Consider the following 21,583-nt stretch of genomic DNA (forward strand, 5'->3'; position numbering starts at 1 on the left):
GATGACGTCATTATTTATCTGAGATTGCAAAATTGTGTAAAATTTTATGCACACATGACAACTTTCGCGACATATTCAATAATAGTGCTTAATGACAACCATGCAAAATTTATAAAATTGAATTCTGCCAATTAAAGGGTTAATCCAACATGCAATGCACACAACTTTTCTCGGCAATATTCTAAATGGCTTTTGTGGTAACCAATACAAGACATGCGTGGATGCAATGCTTGTGCAAACTGATACTGGGGTTTTAGTGTTGTTGGTTGGACGTTGCATCAAGATCGGCTGCCATTCCCATCTTCCCTACGTGCCTTTATCGCAACACAACAACCCAAGAAGCTAAACTATCACTTTGCTACAATTTCACGGTGCAGATAAAACCCAGTCGAACATATATAGACATAAGATTGTCATGACTCAGTCATCCCAAAATGAAACCTTTACTCGTGTTTAACCTCCAAATTCGACTTTGGACGTGGAATTCACCTTTGGTCCCAGATTTACAATCGACTTTGGTGGTAAAGCGCAAGGGAAAATGTTCAACATTAAATGCGAAGGATTTGAAGAAATCTTACCGCGCTACATACAATGTAGCGATAAATTGACTGGAAGCGTGGACACAAAGTTGTTCTAGTAACATTTAAAATTACATGCAATGTATTGATTTTGTTGGTAAATACCTCATTGTCCAACTCGCTCTTGCATTACAATGAAACACATCATAATTTTGGTGCCAAAAAAACAACTGCGTTTCTTACAATTACTCCACTGTTTCATGGTTATGTCGCAAACGGCATTATACGATTTTGAAAGAAAAACCATATTGATCGACCATTTACGTTAATGTATTGCACGACCATTTGCGGCCAATACAAAACCCGGTAACTCACGTTTTCAGATGCGATCATTACCATTTTTCATGACGTCATAACCAACCACGTGACCGGAAATTTAAGTTAAAAACCCGAAAGAAAACGGAAAATTAATCGTGCAAGAAGAACGACAAGTAAAAGGTTAATTTATCTCAACCCAGACGGGAAGCAAAACGCCCGGAAGGAAAGCATGAAGTGGAACTGACGGCGGCAACGAACATAACAGACCGTCGTTGTATCGTACTTGACGATAATGAGATCGAGATCGTCAATTATCGTCGCAGACAATTGCTGACGATCAATTATCAAACGGCGGGCTCAGAAAATCCTTCGGAGGTATTTAAGTTATTCAAGATGTTGAGGAAGTCGAACACGGAGAAAATTTGTTTCGTGGAAGATGCGTTTTCCATTTTCAGACGTTAAAGTTAAAAAGAATTTTGCATGAAAGATGGCGACCCGATCCAATCAACTTCACATTGGCAACTTTCCTTTTGGATTTAGGAAGGTCTTCAAGCGTCCGGCTGCTTTTACGTGACTGTTCTGTGTACACTTAAAACTAACGACCGCGCTTCATTGTGGTGTAATCGGATGAAGACGTTAAGTGTTTGCTTCCAGAAGGAGAAATTTGGAGATGATCGGCCGCAAAAACTCGAACAGAAACAAATAAACAGATTAAAGCATATTTGGTTTGACTCCTTCACAGCAAAGTTGGCGGATAACACCAAATCTTGCCGACAGATTTGCCAACACTATATAGCTGTAAGGTATTTGGTTTTGGAAATTTGAGGTGCCAGAAAGTACAGAAACCCAAGTTTAAATCGAAGTTGGCAAAAACAAACAAACAATGAAAGTGCGCCAAAATGTTTCTAATCTGACAAAACAATTCTTGCAAAAGCACAATTTACTCCCTGGGGGTCAGTGGTGGATGTGAAATATATTCATTGCCGGAACCATCGAATTTACACAAACAAATAAACCATTGTGATTTCGTATATTTCGCAGAAATCATTGTGTTTTCAAGGAAGTAACTGAAAAAATCTACTAAATTATGTTTATTCGTGACTATTTGGAACACACCAGACTTTGAATTCTTACCGGGATGGTGTATCGGCGAGAATTGTGCATTTCCGGCTTACTTTCATTACTTCTGGTGGCGCAATATACACATATGTATGTACGACACGTTTAAAAACATTTAAAATCGCGACACAAGACCTAATTTAATTAATTTGCCATTTCGCCTGACATCAAAATATATACATAAGTTGAAAGTCGCTTACATCACAAGACAATACGGCGGCACTAGAATATAGCAGCGCTACAAATAAATAAACATGAGTTCGTACGAATCCGCAGAAAATCGTGCTTCGTGTATTTGTATTAATAAAAGTATAATTTTAAAACGTCGCACCAACGTAGAAGACCTGACCCTAAATTGCGACGCGACACACAAGAATAATTACCAACGATTGCACAAGTAGGAGAGGGAACTGGACGTCGGTTCACGGCACTTAGCGACTCCCAATGCGGCGAAACGTAACGACAACGCCCCTAAATAACACTGTTTAGATGTGGTTCGAAAAACTAATGAGCGTGCTTACAGACTTTTCGAGACTAGAGCCGCTGCCTAATTTGGCGATTGTCACATAAGCTGACCCTGATTATGGGAAGCAAAACCACAATAATCACTCGGCTGTTTTACTGGCACGCTAGGCAGCTATTTGCATGCAAGGAAGAAGTCGCGCTGGCTAACAGGGGAGGCAATAAACGACAAGCTTGGTTGGTTAGTTTAAAACGCCTCGCGTGTTTCTATTTGATGCAATTTCTGTGAGCCTGCGTCATAGCATGGCGGCTTGGCAACGAACGTTTCCTAGTTGCTTGTAAGCTCGTCAGACATTCCTAGAAAAGCCGTTTATAAGTTTGTGTTTGTGTTGTTGGCGGCAATAAAAATCAAATTAAATTATCAAAGACGTGTTTGGCACCGCTAAACTGCGCTTTGGTTTTATTAAAACACGTTTTCAAAAGTTTTATTAAAGCACGTTTTTCGGCCATTTTTCAAGATTTTCATATCATATACTGAGAGCGGCAATGACGGTATTAATTTTGTTTTCAAAAACGGAGGCATCTGAAAACAGCGGTGATTCCCAACTTATATTAAGGAAGCGGCACAATCATAACAAAATGTTATGAGACGCCGCATACAAAAAATGACGTGTTTTAAACAAGAATTGCAACAGGTTATTGGGTTCACCCTTACGAGATATTATGACGTTGACCATTTTGTGGAGACAAGTTCGTCTAAATTGTCGAAATCGCGTGAATCTATTTTGAAATCTTTGAACGTTTGTAACCCAATATCAAAACGGCGCACTAGTGCCTCGCGACGCCCCACATATTGCAACCTCTGTAATGCAATCATTAGGTTAACAGGAGCTTAACTGCTTCACGGGGTATATTGTGGCCAAGGTACACTGCTGCGCAAGCGCACAACTTGCCAGGCAACCTTCACATATGCGTAGAGGCTCTCTACCATCGTATCAGACAAACATTACTTGCATGAAACAATCTTGCTCTGTAATGCAATATTTATTTCCATTGCAAGTTCGGAAAACAAATATTATTTCTTATTTTTAATAAATTTGAGAACGTTTACAAAAATCTTAAATAGCTCAAGTACTTTTCTAAAACTTCACGATACAGATCGGTTTAGTATGCGGTTATTAGTTTAAGTATACAGATATCGTTGCTGGAAAACATGACTCAGGTTCATGGCACACGTCGTGCAAACGTTTCCGACAACACCGTAAAACAGATGTAATACGCTAAAGCGGATACACAATATTCCTCTAACCACGTCCCACAGTTTATTAAATATAGAAATCCCGAAGCAGATGGTTTTCAAAAAGTTCAATTCGTGTTGACCCGCCTGCGTTAATAATAACCAAGTTTGTCTCCATAAACACCCAAACAACACGATTTTATTGTGTGGCCAAGTTAATTGTGGAATACAATCATAAGAAACCCAATTTGAACTTCAACGATAGTTTGCCAAACAAACAGGAAAATCTAGAAACAAAGTTAATTCAGGGGACAAGTGTGAAAATAACTGTGACGCAAAACGTATTTGCGGCTCAAGAAACTGTATTTATGTAACGTTTGTATTCATCTGACAAACACAGCCGGTCATATTTGGCAAAATGAATACCATTTTTTAGTTTTGTCACACCGAACATATCTCACGTTTTGGAGTTCAATAGGTGCAGGCGGGATATTACGCTGCACCAAATTGCAGGGTGCAAAATGAGTCAACGGAATTTCACGTTGCCCTACCCTGCGCCCAGATGAGTCGTCACATGGATTGCGTAATATCGATTAAATATGTTTTGGAACGCAAAATTAAATGTCCGGTTGCATGCGCGATGACAAGAACAGTCGCATGCAATCATTCCTCAATAAATTATAAAAAGATATTTCCGCCGTATTGTAACACTGTCTGTCTGTGTTTGCTGCTATGACAGCAGGGTTGTAAATATTACTTAACGGCAGTGAATCCCAACCTTTTTGTGGTTGCGGTACCGCTTGGAGGTAAAACAATTTCGACGCGTACCATCTAGTTGAGTTTTACAAAGTAACCTAGAGGATGAAGTAACAAACATTTTTAGATCACTTACGATTTTTCAATTCGAATTGTATCCGCAAATCACGGAAATTTGCTCACTCCACCTGGAATGCCTCGAATGTCAAATATACAGTTATGTAACACAAAACAATGCACAATGATCCAAACGAACAGGTTCTATAAATATATTGTCAAATTCCTTTTCGAAAATATTTCTCTTGCTTACCGTGCGTCACGTCAAGATTCCCGAACGCCCAGAAACGATTCAAGTGGACCAAAATCTTGCTTTTGGCGGCCGCAAGACACGCGCCCGAACATTTACTTCAGATGTAAAACCACAACAACACTTTACACAAGAATTGTGTTCGCCGTTCTTACCGCTCTGTGTCTATTCTTTAATGATATCTTACGTGTAACATTCTTCCCATAACTTTTCAACATGGAACGAACAGTTCGTTTTTTTAATTTTGTGTTGCGAAAACAAGTATCCAAAGCCATTAAAGTGCCACAATGATTTTGGAAAGTAACCACTACCCTAGGGAAATGTTCTGGACCCGCCCCTGCTGGTCGTATGGTATTAAACTCGAATGTTTTTTTGCAATGTTGGAGCAGTTTTTTTTTAATATCCTGGTTGAATCACTAAATTTTATTGGTTTGAAAGGGGAAAAAGAGTAGGACAAGTACCGGCCTTATATGATGACGGCTTAACGCATAGGTACATTAGTTTTTAGCCCACATGGAAACCGCAGAAGCTTATCAAGAACGTGACTGCGTAAGCCTGACATTATTCAATATGCGTGACGTCACATTCATCGATCAACTTCAGACCGCCGACTAACACGACGGGCTGTGAACGAGTGGTACCGACTAAAAAAGTTGTAAAAACGCATTACTGGATGAAAACCTCATGCGAAATGTTTGTCAACCGGCTTTGTATGGCTGAAGTAGGTGATAACCTATCTTAACCTCGGGCGATAATGGTTTGATTGGGCGAAGGTTTGACATCAAATGATTTGCATAAAGTCGTCGTTATAATAAAAGTTTAGATCCAGGTTATAGCGGTTATTATTATTGTTTGCTTTCAAAACCATCAAAAGTTATGATAAAAACCAATACTCATTTAGGTATAGTCACAACTACTACCTCAAACACAACAAACAACAAAAGACTTTTTCTGTTCGATCAGTTTCGCTTACTAACAGTACACATACTGGCGTTACGAATAAATTAATCATTTTTAAATAACCACCCAGCAACCGATCAAAGCATTCAATTTACCGCCTATAGCTTAACTTGAAAATGCTGCAAAACACAAACCTCTTGACACAAACCTTCACTGTAAGTACCACTAGTATTCTGTGTGTGATGACGTGAGTGTGCGGCACAAGGTTCTGACCGACACGATTCACTGATCACGCTTTCCCGCCGCCAGCAATGTCGTTGGCATAGAAATCGCAAAGAAGATTCTCGGCTTGAAAGCTGTAATTACCTATTTGCGGAGGCGTATTTTAATACGCCGCAAGCAACTTTTGTCAATATTTCTTGTTTTAAACGCATTTCGATTGATGCTGGTGGACTTCAGGTTTGGCGTTGCAAACGACTTTATTATGCAATAAAATTTGACCTTATGTAACCTGATTTACAATCATTTTTATCCTAGCTTCAAAAAATGTTAAAACTACAAGATTGCTTTCATTTTTAATTATGCGTGATTATACATCTTGGACAAACCCTCCAGCTAACCGCAAGTTGTAAGAATGCTAACAGTACTGTTGCGACCTATATGCCAAAGCATAAATTATGCTACAAATGCCAAACTTTTCTTAACAGCCGTTTATCAAACTTACCAAATAATACCAAACCTATGGTACGTTTAACTACATCGCTTTGTTGTCAACGCCATTCCTGTACATTTTAAACTTTTCAAAAGAAAACACACAACGACAAACAACAGCATCAGAAAGGAAATTCAAACACGAAAACTTTTGCCAATTATTTTCGCCTGGCAATTATCCCTGCTTTGCAATTTGCGTGCGCAGTAGGAAAGCGTGCTAGAAACAAAAAAAATCTCGAAATCAACCACGACTGGTCACGAATTCCTACACGGAGCCAAGCTCTGAAATCAGAAGCACGCACCACTTAGCACCGCAGAAACGCCTGATTATATGCGATAAAAATTTTGTATCCTGTAAACTGGTCCAGTTGTTAGTTTTGCAACACGGTGTTGTGCTGTGGTGGTTTTTGCGGATTGGAATTAATTAATTATTGCATTGTTAATGTGGAATGTAATATTTATGTGGTATATTTTTTCTTTAAGTCACGATATAGTTTAATTATATAATACTTTAATATTTTTCGCCTAATCCCTTAACTTAAAGGAAAAGTTAATGGGTCAATGCATGGTTTTCAACAAACATTCGATCAATGAAGTTTGCTATCATTTCCCATAGGTCGATATCTGTACGTAGATATTTTCTTACGGTGATTTTACAAAATCAGGATTTTTTTCTCACAATAATGTTGAAGCAAAACACGATAACATATTGTGGTCGGTGGATCATGTCAATTCCAAAAAAACAACGCCGGCTAAATTTGTTTACAATTCCAACCAACTGCAGCGTGTCGTCTCCACGCATGTAAAAGTCCAGGATATTTTTCCTAGAAGGATCTTGAAATATTGTTGCCGCGTCTGCGTCGGGATGGAAACAAGCGAGCGCGTGTCTCAATTAAAGGATGGTCGCCCGGACACGGAAGTGATAATTTGACTTTCGCGGAAAAACGCGCAAACGCAATCCAGATGTTGCAACGGCCTGTACTGCTCGACGTAATTGCCGCCCCCTTTCATGTAATAGAGGCTTGCGGGCGACGTTTAAACGCGGTAGCGCTCATGTTTTGCAATTAACTTGTTTTTCATTTCCGCCGCACCATCACAACAGACTTTTACGTGATCAAAGCGTGTTTTTATGTGCGCACTTAGCGCAAAGTTGGTGGGAAAATTTTAATTGAGGTCCCGAGGCGCTTGGTTCTGCAGCTTTAACTGCTTGACGAATTTCACCGGCTTCGTCAAAAGGAACATGACGGTATTGTTTTATTTCCAGATAAAAGGTAAATGAACGATATGTTGCAAAGTTTGGTACATCTTCGTTTCCGATAAATTCGTATTTATCACCGTATTTTTATACAAACAGTTTTGAATTAAGGTGGGCTTTTCCATAAAATGTGTTCGGCACCATCAGTTTCTCCTTAAAATCAGCATTTAATGAAAACAACTCCGTCACAGCAGCAGCATCAATCGTAAACCATAATTCTGTAGCACTTGAAATGCTCTTAACATGTTACCGCAGTATAACGCATCATATAAGACCGCACACAATAATTAACGTACGATCGTGCTCAGTCGCCAAGCTGTATTGCGTCAACGGATACACCTGGCAAGTGGAAGTTAAAATCAAGTAACTATTACGCCGAACAAAATGTAACCGTTGTCCGCTTATCCCTGTAAATCACTGGGACATCTAGGACAGGAAATTGGCAGTGCGATAAAATATGTGAGGTGCGTATTGAAAATGTTTCAGCACTAAAAGCACGTCGTTTTATTGAATAGATTGTGAATGAGTCACCAATGTAAAATTTCGCACCGGCGCCTCTGGCTACACGTCCGACACATAAAGCAATGTCACTCAATCTTCAAGAGTGGTTTGATTGCTAACAGATTCTGTTGCTCCTCCAAATTGCCCAAAAAGTTACGCTTAAATATTCGGAATCAACGGCCCTACTAACAAAAGAATATATGGACCGTGTTTTGCGGATCGCTGGAGATTGTGACGGGCACCAAGGCCTCATGTTCGTATGAGCCCAGGTACATCGCGCCGGCTGCATTCCATTAATATTGTGAGTAATACATACAAGGTAAAAAAAACGGGAATGAAAAATGTGACTGCAAAAATACAGCTTGCAAGCGTACAATCCCTAACACGACAAATTCAGTTGAAACACTTGACAATGGTTTGTCGTAAAACTAAACAAATGCATTCAAACACCATTAACTACTTGCACCTCGGCTCATAACCCCATTATTGTGTCATTCATCTCATTAGTCTTTGTGTTCGGCATCCTCAGGTGCAACCGCCAACAGCTTTTGCAAACACAAGGTCGCGGGTTCGATTCCCGGCACGCGCACCTTCCGACGAACGAACACGTGGTGAACGAGAATTCCGGCGGCAAAGAATATAATCGAGTAAAAGTAGAGAAAATGGAGATTGCTCAAGAAAGGTACAACAACAAAAAAGAAAGAAATTACGGTCATGAACACAGGAATGACCGTTGGTACCTGTAAAATTACCATCGTTAATATTGTGCCTTGTCCGAGAAAGTTGTTGTTTTATTTTTACCAAACCAAAATTGAAAGCCAGGTTATCCATGTAGACGAATTCCAGTCAGGTTTTTTACTTGAAAAATTGGCCGAGCAGCAATTGCCAGAAGTGTAATGTTATTTTTAGTAACTCGAAAGCGCCACCTCGTCTTAAATGTGTTCATAACTTTCCTGCGGTTTTATCGTATAAGTTTATTTTCCTTAACTCAAAGTTTTTCGCTCCTGAATGTTTTTTTACATCTTCAAATTGCCTTTTTTTATTTGAAACAAAAATGAGGGACGCATTACGATTTTGCGTGTCATCCAATCGGGTTCGGTGGAACCAAATCAACACAGACGATTTACAAGTCAACCTCACCTTGAACGGTCTTGCAAGTTCAGGGCGTTTGTGACGTAGAACCAAAACGGCAGCATGAGCGAAGGTAAAGAAAGTCCATGAGACGAACCCGAACGTGTCGAGGAGTGATTGGATGTCGCCGATCCAAACAAGTACCACAGTGGGAATTGCGTTGAGCCACAAAGCAGTGAAAGGTGACGTGCGATGGATGTGAAGCATCCCAAATATCTGGAAATATTGGGCAACAGCTTGTAGCTCCATACTTTCTATTTCGTGGCAAGACCAAATTATATTACATTAAAAATCGGGTAAGCTTACTGTAAAATATATCTAGTTTAGGATGTCAATAATATAGGATGTTTTCTGGAAAACGAGCAGTTAAATGACAAGACACTGATAACTTCCTCTATATTGCAATATATAATAATATAATAAACTTGGTAGGTTTGCTACTAAAGTTATGTATGGTAGGCGAAATATCGTTTTTTTAAAATCCAAATTCATGTTTTGCAAGAAGGTCAGCACTTGAAAATTATATTATGACTGGCATTAACAACAACATAATAAAGTTAAGTAACACAAATTTTGAAAGTGTTACAGTGTTGCTTTGAAAATGCTAAAATGTTCGAATACTTTAAATAACCTTTCTGCGGTAATATACCAAACAAATAATTAATTGCAATCATCAAGTGTGTAAAATATCTTAAAATATTTGCGCAACTTTCACAGTGGTGGTGTAGCACATATTTTTCTTGAGGGAAATGACTGCTTTGGTCGCATGGATTTAATTACATAGAAGAAAAAACGGTTACTGGAACTTCGCCGCTAGTTGGCGACATATAACCGCACTTACCTGTGGCAGGTGACCGTTCCTTGCAGCAGCGTAGAGAGTTCTTGCGGACGCCAATACAGAACAGTTGTAGGAACCGAACGTAACAACACAAACCATAACTGATACAACCCATGAGCCGTTGCCTAAGATCTTGTCCGAGAAACTTAAAGCCACCGTTTTTGTGTTTGCCATCTCCATTGGAGTCAAAACTGCACAAGTAGGCCTATGTATTTAATTGTGTTGGGGATTCATTAATGAATGAAGCAGAAAAAACGGTAAAAAGCAGTTTAAACAACGCTATATTTTTAGGTTTTGCTGGTGGGCCAGGCATATTTTTACTATAAGGCGGTTCTTCTAGAAAAAAAAATAGTATCAATGTTTCGGTTGGTATGAAGCAGCCTTTATCAGGATGCAACAAAATATGAGAAAACTTTCACATTATTGACGTAGAGAGCTGGGGAGGAACCCAAATATCAAAGGCAAAGATTTCTACCCTTTGGGGTTTCGAAATATTAAATTTTTAGCTCAATTTTGTTAAAGTAATTGCCGATAAACACGCCAAATCGTTTTTTGTTTCGAACAAGAAATTTTACATGTCCAAATCTACAGAATATTTGACCCCAACAGAAGTTGGGGTTGCTGCAACACTGTCTGATATCTTGGTTTAGTTCTCCGGTTTTACTTAAAACTTCCATACTTACCGACAAGGTAAGCGCCGTTGATCGTTAAAAACGATATCGTGACGATCAACACAGCCACGACCGAAGCGATAACGATAGTTCGTGGGTGATCAACTTCTTCTGTGACGTAACTAAGGGCACTCCAACCCTGGTAGGTCCACATCACCTTAACAAGAAAACGTGTGCTATACAATATATATAAAAACATACATAATACGGTTTTCATTTTCATGCATATTATGTGACCGGGCGCTGACGCAGCATGGCATAATAATTCTGAGTGTCTCACGATCGTCCTCTTGTGGAAGTTTTGGCAACGATATTTTGTAGTCAGCTTTGGCCGAATATGCGTAATTTTTTTTAACATTAGGCCTACTACACAAATAACGCGTTACAACAGTCATGGGTCTTTTATTTTAAGCACAAAACGGTGGATATGCGATATGTGCAATGGGTGGTTGTTGTGGTCGGCCTTACCTTAAAATAAACAAAGGCGCGAATATGTATTGGAAGACGAAACTAGTAAGTTACCTGGTAAATTGCATTCGAAGCGGTCGCGAACACGATTCCACTCATTTGTTTTGGATCGAACAAGTTTGAGAAGGTTTTCTCCGCAATCGACGAGTCTTGTGTCAGGTAGTAGAAACCTCCCCCAACCACAAACGCTATGGTGAGAAACTTGGCTGATGTGATGACCCCTTGAACTCTCACTGCTAGCTTTACACTGGCCTGTTGGTGGAAATATGAAATAGGTTTGAAGAACCTGTTAACCGATACCGAGAACCGATTGGTTTAAAATACAAATATCTTGCATACAATTTAAAGGTTTTACAAAATTAAGAAAACAATACTTATGAAGTAACAGGTCTTAAGTAGAGAACAAAACAGGATCTTTTAGTGACATATATTTCTTATATTCTTACCAAACTGTTCATATGCAAATCAGAGCAATGACTTAGAAGTGTGATTACAGGTTTCGTGTGGTAATCTCACGGATAAAGTCGATGAAATTAAGCGATCGTTTGTTAAAAAAAAGGCATATTTATAGCAAGTTTTATCAAAAGTCGAACTGCGTTACACAGCTTACCGCATTGATAGCTGTGACTATGAGTATCATACAGGTTGCCAGAAGCTTGACAGCATGTTGGGGAACTTGGCAGGCGGGAAACAATGGCTGCACTGCATACTGTCCGAACGCAAGTGCCGTAAGCGAATCAGAAGTCGGAAGAAAACAGTTCATCCACGGCAGAAGGAACGCTAGGGTCTCTCCGAACGCGTACTTGATGTAAGTGTAGTCGGACCCTGACTCTGGTATGCTCATGACGAGTTCGCTGTAGCAAAGTGCGGACAAAATAGCTACAATGCCACCGCTTAGCCATATGACGAGATTCACTCCAACGCTGTTGTTACTTGCCGCTAAAAACAAAGATCATTTTTGCATAATATGTTACTAAAAGGTTGGAGCGGTTGCAGGAAAACATACAAACAGCAAAAAACTATGTTTTAGCCGTTAAAAAAATCTGATTGAATGTGCAGTATGTTACGTGAAAGGTTGAAGCGTTTGTACAGACAGAAAAAAATCTTTGAAATTATTTTTTGATGACGTTTTCGCCACATTTCACATTTGACATTTTAATTACATCAAATTAGTCTTCACTTCGCAGTTGGACTTCGGACAGGAGACAATGCTTACTTGCAGAAGTGACTTCATTTCAATTGTGGCCCAGTGGACGGGCTTAAATTATTGAGTTGACTTAAAAACAAGAAACTCAAGACAAGATATTTTCGTAAAAGTCTCATCCAGATCGACACGTATGCATTTTACTTCATCCAACAAACAAATGTTTTCACGTCCGAATATGTCAAAATTGTGTTGTTTTTTCGAGCAGCGGTTCATTTAGACCCATGCATTTTCGCACCAAGTGTTTCCATACAATGTAACAATTTCTCACCCAATACAAGGTTGGGGGAAATAAAGACCCCAACGCCGATCATCATTCCACATGTTATCAGAATCCCACTCGTCAACCCGATTTCTTTCTTCACTTGCAATCGTTCTGTACCCGCTTGCTTCTCAACACCTGTTGCCGATGCCTGTTGACTGCTGATCCCAGTAATTGCGTCATAAGTCGGTACGTCACGCTTACGCAGGCCCTCAGCCTCTTCCGCCATCTTTAACTTGCCGAGTTTTTTTGTAAAACGTCTGTTCAGATTTATTCACGTTTTATTGTGTAAGTTTCGATTACAGTTCCCTGATATAACCTTGTGATTTGGAACATGAACTATCAGCACTTCTAACAGAGCCAGTCATTATAAACACATGCGAGCGCTGCAGGAATGCACAATCAAACAAGTTACAAACATTTACAGCCCCATCTGTTCAGGAAACAGCTATTTTCACTTCCTGCAGCGGCTGCATTTGAAAATAATCAAACGCCACAACAAGTGATAACGAATCAGCCATCAATCACTGTGTACCGGTGTCTTCCGTAATGCTGCGTGTGCAGTCGAGGTGTACTTGGAACCTCACAAAAATCCTGACGTTGCATTATCAGATAAAACTACAATAAATGCCTTTATCACCACCCTGTATGGCCTTACTTTAAATAACTGTAGTTGTACCCATACCGTAGATTATCGACTGACCTTTGGGTTTCAAGCGGACCTTAAGTATCTCCTGCAGCATAAGATGGTTGACGGTTGCACTGGGTTTAATCACACTGCTGGTAACTGTTTCGCTGGCGCTCACTGACGATTGTCTACAAAACTTGAAACTACATACTGCATACACAAAGGAAAAGTTCCATTTACAACTTTTATCGACTGTCGCTCAACACTGTGTTAATTTAATCTCTCGAATACTTCCTGTATCAACTGACTCTGGTGTAGATCCCTCAACAAGTATTTCAAACTGCTCTTTTAAAATGTGGCACAAAAGTTTTGTCGCAAATATTGCCAGAGGTTGGAAAATTTAAATGTTTCTTCGAAATGCATTTGCACTTAAAGATAGTCAAGAAAACGTTTCTACAGTAGTTGTATAGCCTACAAGGCCATTGAGAGAATGAAAAATGCACCCAGCATGGTTGTGTATCAGAAATATCAAATTCTGTACGGGTTACATATGTTCATGGATTTGCCGCAGTTTCCAGGCTGCGCAATTCATTAATAAACGCGCCTTCCGAGTCGAAACACGAACTGGTTTAATTGCAGCAATATGTCGGCAATCAGGTCATTGGTTGCAGGTCTTCGGGGGCAACAACCAGCAGCTTTTGAAGAAACCGGGTCGCCTTGTCAATACCTGGCACTTCACATTTTCTATGCACGAATATGTAGAACACGAGAAGGCCAAGTGCGAAGAAGGCCAGTGAGTAGAAGTAGAGGAATTGCGGGTTGCTAATCACAGGAATAAACACGAAGCATACGGAGATAAGTGACGTCAGTATAGGTATGACGGTTGGAATCTAAAAAAAGTAAACGCGATTGATTAAAATTTGTTGTTTATGTGCAAAAAAGTAAAACATACATTTTGATAGTGAGCTGCAGACAGGGCCACTGCTTCGACCTAAAAGATCTCATGAGTGCAGCTCTATTGCTTATATATATTTTAATATTTGTTTGTGGGATGATCCATATCTTCAGTGCTTCGATTTGTCATTGAAATTGTTGGCGACATCAATTGAATAGATGATATTTAGAAACAACATGCTTTAACTTGGCTGCGATGCCAGTTTGGTCAGCAAAGTCGTCTGACAGTCACACAGGCTACACTGATGAGACCTTTTAGGTCGAAACAGTAGCTATCAGTCTGCAGCTTACACAGATATAAATATCTTTTTTCAAGAAACATCAAGTTTTAATTCAAATCCATTACTTCTTAGTCGCTGCATGCTTTGAAGGTCGTACCTTGAACGGACGCTTCAAATTCGGTCGTCTGTATCGTAGAACAATCACAGCAGCCGAACTAAGAGCGAAGAAAATCCAAGATACGAAGCCAAATGCATCGATAAGAGTTTCGAATTCTCCTATCCAGATTAATATGAGGATTGGAAACGCATTTAGGGCGATAGCGGGCAGAGGCGTCAAATTCTTGATATGCAGCATACCAAGGATCTAGCAGAAAGACGGAAAAATCAGTAGATTTTTAACGTTTGTAGACCCCATATTTAATGTTCTTACCATAGCCATGGAGCCTGGTGTGCATTTAATTCGCTAATGCTTTTTTTTACAGATATTTAAAAACTCACATGTGGAAAATGCCCGTTTCTTGACGCAACATGAAGCATGCGTCCCATGATAAGAGCGTTGGCGACGGATGAGCCGAACGTCACCACGCAAATCATCGCCGACACCACCCACGAACCGTTGCCTAGCAACTTGTCGGAAAACGTCAGAGCGACGGTGGATGAGTTCACCATCTCAACCGGTGTGAGAACTGCAACATTGTTTGTGATCAATTTTTTGACAATGGTTTACCAGAGAACAAGGGAGCAAAAAAAGTAGAATGCTTTTTGTACAAGATTCATCCAGATGTGTTTTGTTGTTTGTTTGTTTTTGCAGTGTCTTGCGTGCAACTTTTACTTGCCGCTATAATATATTCTAACATAATAGTCAGTAGTCTAACCTAATATATACTAACAGGATCGAATGTAGGCCGCATTATGCACTGTTTGTCCTAAATTCATACATATAAACCGCACTGCTATCATAGGTGGTAAATTATGGGTTTTGCTAATGTAGAATAAAGTTGCATTAACAAAAATTACATATTGCCACGTTTGTTTAGCTTGGCAGAAGTCAAATCCGCCTTGTTTTCATAAATGACATAAACTCAAAATTACTATCATTTACCAAATAAATACGAGACGTTAATGATCAAGAAACAAGCGGTTATGATAAAAACGGAAAGAACGGAGGCGATGGCGACAGTTCGTGGATGATCAACCTCCTCGGTCACGTGACAAAGTGCGTTCCAGCCTTGAAACGTCCACATCACCTGGGGAAAGAAGCGGTTTAGTCCGAAAGGAGTGAAATATTCCTCCTGCTAGTACAGCCAGACCTATAGTAGAGCCGCACTGCTTTTGTTGCATCAAATTTATATTAAAAATAATCAAGGCAAGAATTTCGTTCCTACAGGTTTTGTGTCGGTATTTTCATAAGTTCAGTGATTAACGTGTTGGAAAAAATAACACATCAGACGAAGCCAAGATAGGATGAGGAAAAGTGTTGTGTTTGTATTTATTATGAAGCAAATCGCTTTGGTTTGTTGTCAGCACCAACTTGAAACATTGATTTCGCTCATTCACATTGTTTACTAAAAGGGTCACGTGATTAATGTTCGGCCGCATGCTTTAACCCACCTGATAAAATGCTTTAGTCATGGTTCCAAACGTAATGCCACTGATAGGTCCTGGATCGAAGGCCTCTTTGAATGTGTCGGTGGCAACTGACGGATATACGGCGCTGTAATACAATCCACCGCCCACCACAAATGCAATCGCCATAAATTTGACGCCCGCTGAAATGTTGTGCACCCCGACTGTCATCTTAACACTGTAAATGTTGAGGGCAGTGACTAGCAGAATCATGCAGCCAGCTAAAAGTTTGACGCCATTACTGGGAGGCGTCAATCCTGGGAAAAACGGCTGTATTGCGTATTGAGCAAACGCAAGTGCGTCGACAGCATTTGAGGTAGGGAGAAAGCAGCTCATCCAGGGCAAAAGAAATGCGATGGCCGGTCCGTAGGCGTGTTTGAAATAGGAATAATCAGACCCCGACTCTGATATGCTGACCGCTAATTCGCTGTAGCAAAGTGAAGATAGAGTTGCTATCAATCCACCTCCGAGCCAGATCATCAAACTAACTCCAACACTGTTGTTGCAAACCTCTGTAAAACAGACAATGTTGAGTTTAACTTAACATTAAATTCTTTTTTTCTTTGAGAAAGCATAATTTGCTTTTGGCATTTTTGCAACCACCAAATAAAATCTTATTTCCTGAAACGGTAAACGACATTGCTTGGTAACGATGAAACGTTTAAAGTCAGCATGTGTATTTATTTTTGATCATACCTGTAAAAATGCCCCAAAATATTCAATTGCTTCGACTTAGAAAAAAAAAGAATTGTTAAGACCTAATTAGGCGACCCTGCTTATGGAAATACAACCGATGCAAAATAAAACAAGTAATATTCAACATGGAAACAAATACAACATACTAAGTATCATATTCGGAGTGACGAATATCCCAACTCCTATCATTACTCCACAGTTAAGCATGATCCCACTGAAGAGGTTGATGGTCCTTCGTACACGTAAAGGTTCCACAGAAACCAAGTCCGCAGATGGCAGCGGGTCGTTTGTGTCGAATTCATTGCTTGGGTGAGATTTTCTATGCGAGAGCAGCGGTTCCCTTTCACTTTCCATTGCGCTTGTATTGAACCAAATTCGTGTAGCTTTAGTGAATGCAAGCAATAACTCACTACTCTCACTATTGTGGTGTATACGTTGATGCATCCTCTATAAAAACATTAACAAACATAACACAACCTTTGCAGCAGCGCATGCAACCCTTTCAATACTCCCAGCATTGTGTAAACAAACCACAAATTACCCTATAATCACATAATCCAGCCAGCCCTTCATAACGATTTGCATGACACAGCATGACATTGCATTTTGCGGCATCCTTCACAGGAAATGACGAATTTTAATGGTTTTGAAGGAAAACTGACCCAGGCTAGGAAACCAAACCGAACCGCCCAGTTTACAGCACTTTCACGCAACGGTAAAAATGCAACTTCGTCCTACTATACGCAATGGTAATCAACATATTTCGACATTTCTACCTTGGAGTATTGAAGTCGAAATGTATAGACTTATAATATGCTTTTCAAGCATAACCCAGTACTGTGAAACCGCCCTACTGCGTTCAGCCGAGTTTGCAATTAGAAATACTGCACCAGGATGACCCTAATACCCTTTTAATTCTGCTTCGGTACGCCAGATGCTTTTAGTTCACCTAAAGTTTCAATTTTTAATTCCAATTCCTCGTGTGGCAATATGTTGATCAGTCGTGTTTCTGCAGTTTGAAAACGAACAAAGCATGCTCAAGTAACACAAATCTCTAAAACGCGAAAAACTTTTGACACACATCAAAACACAAGACAGCAGCTCCACTAAAATATCTTGACCTGCTGCAAGTCGTAAATTCAATCTTTCTAACCACCCTGTTTTCGCTTTCTGTTCTTCCATTTAAATATTTCCTGCACCCTCTAGCTATTGTTGTTGTCAGCTGATCTCGTGACAATTCGAGACGTCAGCAGTATTTTGTCAATTGACGATCGACGCGCGCGCAATGCTCGTACTGTTGAATTGTGGCGGTACTTTTAATGTCCAGTTCAAGTGTCTGTACTAAAGATTTCCTGAAACGACTTTGAACGACCTTCGTGGCAAACAGTCAGCAATTAGCAAGAAACGTCTCGTTTAACATTACTTATGGCACGGCAAGTTAGAATTTAAAAAACGTTGTTAATAATACGTAATCCTTCTTGCCAAGTAATGCAATGCTTACGCATAGCAAGGCGGGATCGCCCCACTGCGCAGGCCCTTTATATTACGGTGGTGGAGATCCTCTACGCATGTGAAGGTCGCCTGACAAGTTGTGCGCTTGCGCACCAGTGTACCTTGGCCACAATATACCCCGTGAAGCCACTGAGCTCCTGTAGCTCAGTTGGTAGAGCGTTGGGCCTGGTTAGCGCAGGGTCGTGAGTTCAAACCTCACCGGGAGCTTGATTTTTCAGATCTCTCTCCGACTTGTCTGGAAAAGTGGCTGATCCAGCTTGGCTGCGAAGCCTGTGAACCTTCTTGCCAACTTACGTTTTGCTTGGTAATTTTTAACAGCATGCATTGCTAAATTACAATAAAAACAACGGTTTATTGCACAATGTACATCACACTACACAAGGAAACAAACACGCACATCGGCCACACTGGCACTACAATAAGGTACATACTAGCACTTTGGTTTCAAAAAAAGCACTGCGAAAAATCCTGTACCATGGCAAAACGAACTGCGAGTAAAAACTGGCACAACCACGCGAGAGAATATGATTTCTTTAACCGTCGACTTCAAACGTAAATGGAAGAGAAAAAAAAATAAAAACGAAGCCAGCGTAAGTCAAAAACTGTGAGCGTGAAACGCACTGAATTTGTGCCTGATCGTTTCATGGCATTTATCTTGCCAGGAGATTTGTGATGTTGTAATGCATAGTGATGATGGCGAGGTGGATATCATGTACCCCCAATATGCAGCGTCGCGTGCCACAAGTTGCTTGTGATGAGGTCGTAGCGGTGACATACTTACAGTTTACCCGGCTTCCTGTATCTTAGTGTACGGTTACACGATATTACATTGAACACGCTCGGATATCCGCAGGTAAATTATATGGGACATCCGCATTAACACGATTACGATACTCCTGTGCAAAATTGAGTTGGGCGCAATATTAATAAAATGAATTTCTATTCAACATGAAGGCGAAAACTTGCACTTCTGCGAGCTCTACCAGCATTTTGCACGGAAGCGTTCTTGATCGCATCTAAAACCGAACTGTAGGTTCTATCGAACGACGCTGACCCGCCACTGTCGGCGCCCTCCCTACCGCTGTCGTAATCAGATATGACGTCATCACCATCGTCGTCAACACTCTTTTTTCCTGGGGAATACCCTTTAAAGGTTACGTCATCCATCTTTGACGGGAGTTTGTACGTTGCCCCGAGTGACGACGATATGTTCGTGCGTTGACGATTTCGTCGGTGTTTGCTCGGACTTCCTGGAATATCGACGAGGCTGCTGGAACGATACAAAACTTTCGGCTCTCTTTTACCCGGCAACGAATCCTTCTTTGATTTTCTGCCTCGCGGCGAGCTGTACGTAAAGAGGTCACTTTCCCTCGTCTTTTTCCGCCTAGTCTTTACTGCGCTGGCGCTTTTCTCCCAATCTTTATGCCAGCGAAAGCACACTTTATTCGACGGCCCGCTGCACTCTGTTTCCGTGGCGGATTCCGACATCACTTGGTACAACGACGACCTGACGACCTTGAGGTCCTCCGGGCCCGGCGGCGAATTGCGGCAAAACCACACGCTCTGATGTCCCACGTCTATGTTCACGAACTCACAATCCCACGGGCAACCGTCCTCGTCGTCGGTTTCGTCGAACCCGGAGTCACAACTCATGGACTTCGGTCTTCCAGAAATTTCTTCCAAATTACGAGAATCGAGTTTGGAAAAACTCTCAGCCACGGCGCTGTTGTTGAACACCGACCGTCGCCCACATACAAAGTCGCACAGTTCGTTGCAGTAACAGGTCGTGTCGCAGTGTAGCACGTAGTTAGTGTAGTAAGCTGCAACTCCATGGTGAATGGCAAGCTTTACACAGCACTTGGGTTCCACGTAAGGCAGTGGTGGTTGAGACACGTCGACTTTTATCCGTACTTTTTTCAGCCTCCGTGTTGTTCGTTCGCTCCGTGTTTTTCTGAAGGTAAGAACTCGGTGGTAGTAACGGACGTGGTTCTTTTTCAAAGACATCACCACTCTTTGTGGCGAGCGGTCGTAACCCATGTTGTTTATGAACCTACAACCTAATAGATGGCCACCACCAGATTCAACCTTAATACATGCATAAATACAATAGATTGGTTTTGCCTCAACCAACATACAGAAAGACGGCTGTTATATTATCTATTAGTTACAACTAGTACAAATACCGACTATTGTCAATTTGACTTTCCTGCGAATCTGCCTGAGGTTATTCATTACCAATACAATCTAGAAGTCGGAAAAGCATTCAAACGTAAACAATCAAACGGTGTTCACAAATTGCCATATCAACACAAACTGATTTTCTGTTCTTTGGTTAAATCAAAGTTAGTACAAGCACATAAGAGATAACTCCTGAAGCTACACATACAGTCTGTTGCAAGCAGCATGTATTAAAATATCATAAAACGCTCCTAAATGTTACCGACTATTATCAACACCAACTGCTAACTGCAGGCATTGTACGAGCCACTGGCATTTGCCAAAGCAGTGGATCACCAGTTTCCTGTTTCTGGGAAGGTCTCGTATCCGTTATTCGCCTGAGGCCGTCCAGCACCTCACCAGTTGCAACAGCACTTTTGTTGCGAGCTGCACCAATGCCATACTTATAGTACATATGCTTACTTATATATACAGTACATGTGTCTTTATGAAATGTTTGAAATTTTAAATTTATACGATTGCTCACTACCTCACACAGTTTAAATACTGTCAGTAGCTCACAACTGAATGAACAGCGCAACCAAAACCCAAGCATAAATATTAAAACTGTGTGACACTGTGACACCTCCTGCCACGGTCAGTAGGCCTACTATTCAGTTGCTGCTGGTCCTTATAAAGCATCCGACCTATTTTTAAAATAATTCATCATGTGTTACGTTCGCGCATAACTTCGGTATGACGCGAACAAGCAGCTCTAACTTGCTTGCAAATGGATTAATTCATAAAGAATCTGTTTACGTTAGGCGCGACAGACCGAATTCAACTTCAGCCTATCCGTAAGCCTCCATAGACTGGCTTCAACTTTGCGGATATATAACTTGCCGCCATTCGAAACAAGTTTTAAAAAGAACATCATATCTACGTGACCAAATCAACACAAAATCGCTTTGATCGCCAGTTAAGTAACGTCCCTTTGACGGTTTTTAAGTACCTGCCTCCCTGAAAACTCTTAAAAGTTACGAAATATACACTGCAACTAAACTACAGGAAGTGCTGCTGTGTTTCGTCCGCTCCACTGAAACGCAGTGTTCAAAATTAAGTTTCCTTTTC

General features: G+C 40.6%; 3 protein-coding genes across 3 annotated transcripts; all 3 read right to left on the reverse strand.

Moving 5' to 3' along the window:
• Positions 1-8,587: 8,587 nt before the first annotated feature.
• LOC145889942 (b(0,+)-type amino acid transporter 1-like) lies at positions 8,588-12,887 on the reverse strand. Its single transcript, XM_082980991.1, has 7 exons — positions 12,668-12,887; positions 11,803-12,131; positions 11,247-11,444; positions 10,737-10,881; positions 10,057-10,244; positions 9,225-9,431; positions 8,588-8,824 (listed from the first exon to the last, which is right to left on the reverse strand). Exons 1-7 carry the CDS (start codon positions 12,885-12,887, stop codon positions 8,588-8,590), a joined length of 1,524 nt encoding a protein of 507 aa, XP_082837117.1.
• An 877-nt stretch (positions 12,888-13,764) lies between these two features.
• On the reverse strand, positions 13,765-17,171 carry LOC145889610 (b(0,+)-type amino acid transporter 1-like). The gene is made up of 6 exons (XM_082980590.1): positions 16,930-17,171; positions 16,073-16,599; positions 15,564-15,708; positions 14,960-15,147; positions 14,619-14,825; positions 13,765-14,176 (listed from the first exon to the last, which is right to left on the reverse strand). The coding sequence occupies exons 1-6, from the start codon at positions 17,135-17,137 to the stop codon at positions 13,940-13,942; spliced, it is 1,512 nt and encodes a 503-aa protein (XP_082836716.1). The 5' UTR covers positions 17,138-17,171; the 3' UTR covers positions 13,765-13,939.
• A 1,648-nt stretch (positions 17,172-18,819) lies between these two features.
• Positions 18,820-20,371, reverse strand: LOC145889685 (uncharacterized). The gene has a single exon (XM_082980682.1). It carries the CDS (start codon positions 20,330-20,332, stop codon positions 19,235-19,237), a length of 1,098 nt encoding a protein of 365 aa, XP_082836808.1. The 5' UTR covers positions 20,333-20,371; the 3' UTR covers positions 18,820-19,234.
• Between the last annotated feature and the right edge of the window lie 1,212 nt (positions 20,372-21,583).

The sequence above is a fragment of the Ascidia mentula genome, chromosome 2 (genome assembly GCF_947561715.1).
Source record: "Ascidia mentula chromosome 2, kaAscMent1.1, whole genome shotgun sequence".
NCBI lineage: Eukaryota > Metazoa > Chordata > Ascidiacea > Phlebobranchia > Ascidiidae > Ascidia > Ascidia mentula.